General features: G+C 59.6%; 2 protein-coding genes across 2 annotated transcripts; both read right to left on the bottom strand.

Moving 5' to 3' along the window:
• Positions 1-205: 205 nt before the first annotated feature.
• LOC137849222 (polycomb group RING finger protein 2-like) lies at positions 206-1,243 on the bottom strand. Its single transcript, XM_068668723.1, has one exon. The coding sequence runs from the start codon at positions 1,241-1,243 to the stop codon at positions 206-208; it is 1,038 nt and encodes a 345-aa protein (XP_068524824.1).
• A 4,913-nt stretch (positions 1,244-6,156) lies between these two features.
• LOC137849221 (polycomb group RING finger protein 2-like) lies at positions 6,157-7,161 on the bottom strand. The gene has a single exon (XM_068668722.1). It carries the CDS (start codon positions 7,159-7,161, stop codon positions 6,157-6,159), a length of 1,005 nt encoding a protein of 334 aa, XP_068524823.1.
• Positions 7,162-7,551: the final 390 nt, after the last annotated feature.

Below are 7,551 nucleotides of genomic sequence, written 5' to 3'. Positions count from 1 at the left end.
CACAAACTATTATGCCATATATCACAGTGGCATCGCCGGCCATGGCAGGGGGAGTGGAGCTAGGTGATCTTTGAGGTCCCTTCCAACCTGAGCCACTCTGTGTTTCTATGCCCGTACGATTGTGTGATTCTACGAAGAAGACCAAGACACTATCTGTGGCAGGGTCACAACTTTTTATTTGTATGACAACCCCAGATGTGCCCTGCTAAAGGCGCCGGGGCCTCTTGCAGGGCTGGGGAGAGTCCGGGTTGCTGTCGGCCCTCCTCTTCGGGGGGCGCCGGGGCCCCCCAGGTGAGCTGTCCCTGCCCTGGCCAGGAGGAGAGGGCTCATGGCTGCAGCCCTGCACCACAGCATCTTCTTCTGCCGCCCGTCGCGGCTCTGAGAAGGGCTCCTCCTGATCCCCGGGGATGGGTGCGGTGGGCAGGTGGCCAGGACCCCCAGGTAGGGCGGCACTGGAGGTGCTGGGCAGCTCCTCGACGTCAGAATCCTCCGGGCTGCTGGCAGGAGTGTCCCGGGGGGAGGCAGCAGGGCTGGGGATGGCCGCAGGGCTGTCTTCTGGCTCCCAGGTGTCTTGGGAGCCCTCGAGCTCTGGCTCCCAGGTGTCTTGGGAGCCCTCGAGGTCCACCTCAGGGCCGTTGTACTGCAGGCTGGCAGGACGGGGTTCCAGGAATCCCAGGTGCTCCAGGTACTCCTCGCTGCATATCTGCAGCATGATGGAGATGAGCCGCTGCACAAAGCTCACCTTGTGGCCCTGCAGCAACGGCCGCAGCTCCTGCACCAAGGCCTGCTCATCCAGCCCGCAGCGGCACAGCCAAGCGATGACGGTGGCCTCCAGCATGTCCTGGTCCCACCAGGCAGCGTCGAACAGCTCCCTGGCTTGCTGGCGCACCCAGGAGCGCAGCGGACCGAGGTGCTCCCTGAAGAGGGCCGCCCATTCCTCGGGCAGGAGGCCTCCCACGGCAGGCTGGGGCACCGGCTCCGCAGCCCCCTGCTCGTCCTGCTGGCTGTCAGCTTGGGCCTCTGCGCCGGGGGCAAGCTGCACCTCCAGGAAGTCGTCTTCCGCCCAGATGGAGTAGAGGATGGAGGTGATGCGCTGCCTGCAGAGGGGGCAGGTGCTGCTTCTCTTGGCCCAGCGCATGATGCACCCGAAGCAGAAGCGGTGCAGACAGGGGAGGACGTAGCTGGGCTCCTTGGGGGCCCCCTGGCACACAGGGCAGGTGACGTCCTTGGCCTCACTGGCCATGGCGTCGGCTCGCTGCAGCGGGCTGGGGAGAGCTGCAGATGGGGAGCTGCTTCCCCTGGCTGGCGCCGCTGCCACAGGTGCTGTGTGCTGCAAGAAGGAGAGAGGCCAGGGTCAGTGGCTGTGCCGGAGCGGGCAGCGGCAGTGCCCCGGCCCCTCAGCAGGACAAAACCCCAAGCCCAGCCCCGGGGCACGTGTCCCCGCACAGCTCACCTGCACTGCTGCGAGCGCTCCCCGCACAGCCCCGGCTGCCTGAGCCAGGCAGGGCCGGGGAAACGCAGGCACTGGCTGCGGGGACGGGCACTGAGAGCAGCTGCCGACGGCCCCACAGCACAGCTCCAACAACTCCTCTCAACAAATCCTTGCTCGGCACTCCAAGCCTCGCACACACGCTCAGCAGGAGTCCAGGCACGAGCCAGGCTGGGCCAGGCTCTGACGGCGCCCCAAGATAAGCAGCGAGGCCTGTGAAGTCACAGCCCGTTGCTGGCTGACCTCAGAGCCCATCGCTCTGGCTGACCCCCAAAAAGCAAAGCACGTGTCTGAAAGCACTTCGCAGACGTTTTGTGGACTCCTGCGGTTCACAAAACCTGCTACCGTGACCACTTCCCTGGGAGGCCTCTTTCAGTGGCCGAGCCCCGTGTTGGTGAAAACTCTTTTCCTCACCTGCAGCCAGACCCTCCACTGTCCCATCTCCTTGCCATTCCCTCGAGTTTTGTCAGTGTCCCCAGAGAGCAGAGCTCAGCCCCGGCCCCTCTGCTCCCCTCGTGAGGAAGCTGCAGGCCGCCACGAGGCTTCTCCTCTGTCTCGTGCAGGCTGAACAAACACGGAGACCTCATGTGCTCCTCATCCATCTTACCCTCCAGATCCTTCACCGCTTCTGTTAGTGTGCTGGCCAGAAGTGCACGCAGGACTCGAGGCGACGCTGAAAGAGCGCGGAGCAGAGCACAGCAATCCCTGCCCCCGAGCGGCTGGCGATACCATACTGGAGGCAGCCCAGGATGCGGTTCCCCTCCTGGCTGCTTGAATCCCGTTCAACTTGCTGTTGACCAAAACCCCCAGATCCCGCTCTGCAGGGCTGCGCTCCAGCCTCTCATCCCCCTGACTGTCCGTACCGCCAGGGTTGCCCCTTGCCAGGCGTGGAATCCCTCACTCGCTCTTGCTAAACCTCATATTGCTGGGGATTGCCCAGCTCTCTGATTTGTCAAGATCTCTCTGCAAAGCCTTCGTCCCCTTGATGGAGTCAGCCACTCCTTCCTGTTCAGCATCATGCCTAAAAAATGGACTCCATCTGCCCTCAAGTCCTACATGCGAGTCAGTCAGGACAACCCTGAAGAGAACAGGCCCTAAAATGGAGGCCTGCGGAAGCCCCTAGTGACTGGCCGCCACCCTGATGCGACCCCATTTACAATTACCCTTGGAGCCCGACCCGTCAGCCCCTTGTTCACCCATCGCATTATGCATTGCTCTAGCTGAGTGCTGCCCAATTTGTCCAGAAGGAGACGCTTAGAAACAGATCCGAAGCTGTGCTGAAATCCAAACAGGTGCCATCAGCTGGCTTCCCCTGGGCAACCAGATGGTTGACCACTTGATGAAAGGAAATCAATGGGGGTGGGCAAGTGATGGGGAGGGGCCATTGCCAGGGCAGCTGACCTAAACCAACCAAAGGGATATTCCATAACACCTGATGCCACACTCAGCAATAAAAAGGGGGGCGCCCGTGGGGAAGGGGGCTGTCCTCCTCAACAGCCGCTACGCGTTTTGAGGCCCTGCTTCCCACGTCGACCTCTGGGCTTCTGGAGCCGGGGCTATCAAGGAAGCCAATTACACCCCAACTGAAAAGGAAATATTAACAGCATATGAGGGGATTCGAGCCGCTTCAGAAGTTGTTGGTACAGAAGCACGACTCCTCTTGGCCCCACGGCTACCTGTGTTACATTGGATGTTCAAAGGGAAAATCCCCACTACACACCATGCAACTGTGGAGGAAGTGGGTAGCGTTAATTACATAGCAGGCTCGAATGGGGAAAGCCAAGCGCCCGGGAATCCTGGAGGAGATCATGGACTGGCCGCAGGGCGTGGATTTCGGAGTGCTGACAGAAGAGGTAACTCGTGCTGAAGAAGCACCAGCACACAATGAGTTGCCAGAAGACAGAAAGCAGTAGGTGTTGTTCACTGACGGATCCTGCCGTGTGGTAGGGGGCCCTCTGTAGTGGAAAGCTGCTGTGTGGAGTCCCACACGACGAGTTGTGGAGGCCGTGGAAGGAAGGGGAAGGTGAGTTGAGTCAGTATGCAGAAATGAAGCTCTACAACTGGCCCTAGAAATTGCTGAAAGAGAAAAATGGCCAGTACTGTATCTCTACACTGACTCATGGATGCTGGCAAATGCTCTGTGGGGGTGGCTGCGGCAACGGAAACAGAACTGGCAGCGCAGAGGTAAGCCTATCTGGGCTGCTACGCTGTGGCAAGATAGCGCTGCCTGGGTAGGACACCTGGCTGCAAAGGTACGTCATGTAGATGCCCACATGCCTAAGAATCGTGCCACCGAAGAACATCGGAACAACAAAGAAGTGGCTCGAGCTTTGAAAAGTGAAGTGGCTCAGGTGGACCTGGACTGGGGACGTAAGGGTGAGCTGTTTGTAGCTCGATGGGCCCATGAAACATCAGGACATCTAGGGAGGGATGCCGCATCCAGATGGGCTCGTGACCGAGGGCTGGACCTGACCCTTGAGGCCATCACACAGGTTACCCATCAGTGTGAGATCTGTGCTGCAGTCAAACGAGCCATGAGGGTAAAGTCTCCCTGGAACAGGGCGAGATGCCTTGGATTTCGGTGCGGTGAGGCCTGGCAGATTGACTACGTCGGACCACTCCCACCAACCCGCCAAGGCAAACGGTCCATACTTGCCATGGTGGAAGCAACGACTGGGTGGCTGGAAACGTATCCCGTAAACCATGGCACGGCCTGAAACACTATCTTGGGCCTGGAAAGGCAAGTGCTGTGGCGACGTGGTACACCAGAGAGAATTGAGTCCGACAATGGGAGTCACTTCCGAAACAATTTGGTCACCTCCTGGGCCAAGAGGCACGGCATTGAGTGGGTGGATCACATCCCTGATCAGCCACGAGCCTCTGGGAAGGTTGAGAGGTACAATGGACCGTTAAAATCTATGCTGCGAGCATTGGGTGCTGGGACGTGGAAACATTGGGATAGAAATCTACCGGAGGCCACTTGGCTAGTAACAACAGGGGGTCTGACAGCCGTCCTGGTCCGGCCGAAACAAAACCCCTACGCACCGTGGGAGAAGCTCAAGTCCCCGTAGTGCGTGTGGGGAAGTGGATGGGGAAGGCGGTGTGGGTGGCCCCTGCCGTGGGAAAAGGCGACCCCACTCGTGGGATTGTCTTCTCCCAACGACCAGGCTATACCTGGTGGGCAATGCAGAAAGATGGGGATATCAGGTGTGTGCCCAAAGGAGGTTTAGCCTTGGGAGAAAATTAATCTGTAATCCAAGTTATGTGGTGTAGGAGGACACTGCAGAACCAGCGACAGGTCAACTTTGCAAGGAAGCGGGCAGTGCAACAGTGATGTGAGCTGAGCTGGTGCTGGTGACAAGAAAAGCAACTTTGCCTGCCCTGGGTGACCACTGGAACAGATGAAGCTGGACCCACCATGCTTTCATGTTTCTATGGACATTTTGGGGAAAGACCTGTGGAATGAAAAGAAGTACAGACGTACACATACTTTACCAGACAGAGAACAGTGGTGCTGAGAGAATCTACACACTAAACTGTGTGGGACCTGAGTGTGACACGCATGTCATGGACTAAGGGGTGAAGGTTGTGTTGGGTCTGTCTGGGCTGGAGTCATCGTTCCCTGCAGCAGCCCCCACAGTGCTGTGCTCTGCACTCAGAGCTGGAACAGCACTGGTGTCACTCCAGTGCTGTGTCTATTGCCGCACAGTGCTGGCACAGCATCAGGACTCCTTCGCAGCCCCCAGGAGCCAGCAGGCTGGGGGTGGGCCATCGCCAGGGCAGCTGCCCTCAGCCAATCAAAGGGACACTCCAGAGCACCTGATGTCACACTCAGCAATAAACAGGGGGGCTCTCGTGGGGGAGGGGGCTGTTCCTCTTGAACAACCGCTACGCGATTTGAGGCCCTGCTTCCCAGGACGTGCGTGGCCGAACATCGCTCGTTGATGGGAAGTAGAGAATATTTCTTCCTCCTTCTCTCTGTGCTTCCGCGACCTTATTGTTTCTTTGGTTTCTTTTTCTCCCCATTCCCCTTCCCTTTAATTAAACCCTTCTCATCTCCAACCTCGAGCTCTTTCTGCTGTATTTTCTCCCCCAATTTAAAAGCCACTCTTCTGTGTTCGCAAGAAGTGAAATAATTTTAATTCCTACCTTGCTTTTTTAATTATTTTGAAACAGCATCAGCAAGGTCTGCATATAACATACGTTGCATATAACAACAAGAGCAAACACCCAGCAACTTCCAGGCCTTAATGGCTGGAGAAGAAGCAACCCAAGACGGCATGGCATCTCCTGAATCACCCTTCTTTATTCCCTCTAAACTCTATTTACATGCCTGATGTAAAGGCATGTTACATGCCCATTGTTAAGAGTCTGACGTTGCCACCAACCATGGGGCTTGCCGACCCCCATGGCCACACTCCCCCATCTCCCCCTTCTTTATTAAGATCAACCATCTTCTTGACACAAACTATTATGCCATATATCACAGTGGCATCGCCGGCCATGGCAGGGGGAGTGGAGCTAGGTGATCTTTGAGGTCCCTTCCAACCTGAGCCACTCTGTGTTTCTATGCCCGTACGATTGTGTGATTCTACGAAGAAGACCAAGACACTATCTGTGGCAGGGTCACAACTTTTTATTTGTATGACAACCCCAGATGTGCCCTGCTAAAGGCGCCGGGGCCTCTTGCAGGGCTGGGGAGAGTCCGGGTTGCTGTCGGCCCTCCTCTTCGGGGGGCGCCGGGGCCCCCCAGGTGAGCTGTCCCTGCCCTGGCCAGGAGGAGAGGGCTCATGGCTGCAGCCCTGCACCACAGCATCTTCTTCTGCCGCCCGTCGCGGCTCTGAGAAGGGCTCCTCCTGATCCCCGGGGATGGGTGCGGTGGGCAGGTGGCCAGGACCCCCAGGTAGGGCGGCACTGGAGGTGCTGGGCAGCTCCTCGACGTCAGAATCCTCCGGGCTGCTGGCAGGAGTGTCCCGGGGGGAGGCAGCAGGGCTGGGGATGGCCGCAGGGCTGTCTTCTGGCTCCCAGGTGTCTTGGGAGCCCTCGAGGTCCACCTCAGGGCCGTTGTACTGCAGGCTGGCAGGACGGGGTTCCAGGAATCCCAGGTGCTCCAGGTACTCCTCGCTGCATATCTGCAGCATGATGGAGATGAGCCGCTGCACAAAGCTCACCTTGTGGCCCTGCAGCAACGGCCGCAGCTCCTGCACCAAGGCCTGCTCATCCAGCCCGCAGCGGCACAGCCAAGCGATGACGGTGGCCTCCAGCATGTCCTGGTCCCACCAGGCAGCGTCGAACAGCTCCCTGGCTTGCTGGCGCACCCAGGAGCGCAGCGGACCGAGGTGCTCCCTGAAGAGGGCCGCCCATTCCTCGGGCAGGAGGCCTCCCACGGCAGGCTGGGGCACCGGCTCCGCAGCCCCCTGCTCGTCCTGCTGGCTGTCAGCTTGGGCCTCTGCGCCGGGGGCAAGCTGCACCTCCAGGAAGTCGTCTTCCGCCCAGATGGAGTAGAGGATGGAGGTGATGCGCTGCCTGCAGAGGGGGCAGGTGCTGCTTCTCTTGGCCCAGCGCATGATGCACCCGAAGCAGAAGCGGTGCAGACAGGGGAGGACGTAGCTGGGCTCCTTGGGGGCCCCCTGGCACACAGGGCAGGTGACGTCCTTGGCCTCACTGGCCATGGCGTCGGCTCGCTGCAGCGGGCTGGGGAGAGCTGCAGATGGGGAGCTGCTTCCCCTGGCTGGCGCCGCTGCCACAGGTGCTGTGTGCTGCAAGAAGGAGAGAGGCCAGGGTCAGTGGCTGTGCCGGAGCGGGCAGCGGCAGTGCCCCGGCCCCTCAGCAGGACAAAACCCCAAGCCCAGCCCCGGGGCACGTGTCCCCGCACAGCTCACCTGCACTGCTGCGAGCGCTCCCCGCACAGCCCCGGCTGCCTGAGCCAGGCAGGGCCGGGGAAACGCAGGCACTGGCTGCGGGGACGGGCACTGAGAGCAGCTGCCGACGGCCCCACAGCACAGCTCCAACAACTCCTCTCAACAAATCCTTGCTCGGCACTCCAAGCCTCGCACACACGC

The sequence above is a fragment of the Anas acuta genome, unplaced genomic scaffold, assembly GCF_963932015.1.
Source record: "Anas acuta unplaced genomic scaffold, bAnaAcu1.1 SCAFFOLD_226, whole genome shotgun sequence".
Lineage (NCBI taxonomy): Eukaryota > Metazoa > Chordata > Aves > Anseriformes > Anatidae > Anas > Anas acuta.
Note: the sequence above shows the minus strand (reverse complement) of the source record. Positions and strands in the feature narration are given on the sequence as shown.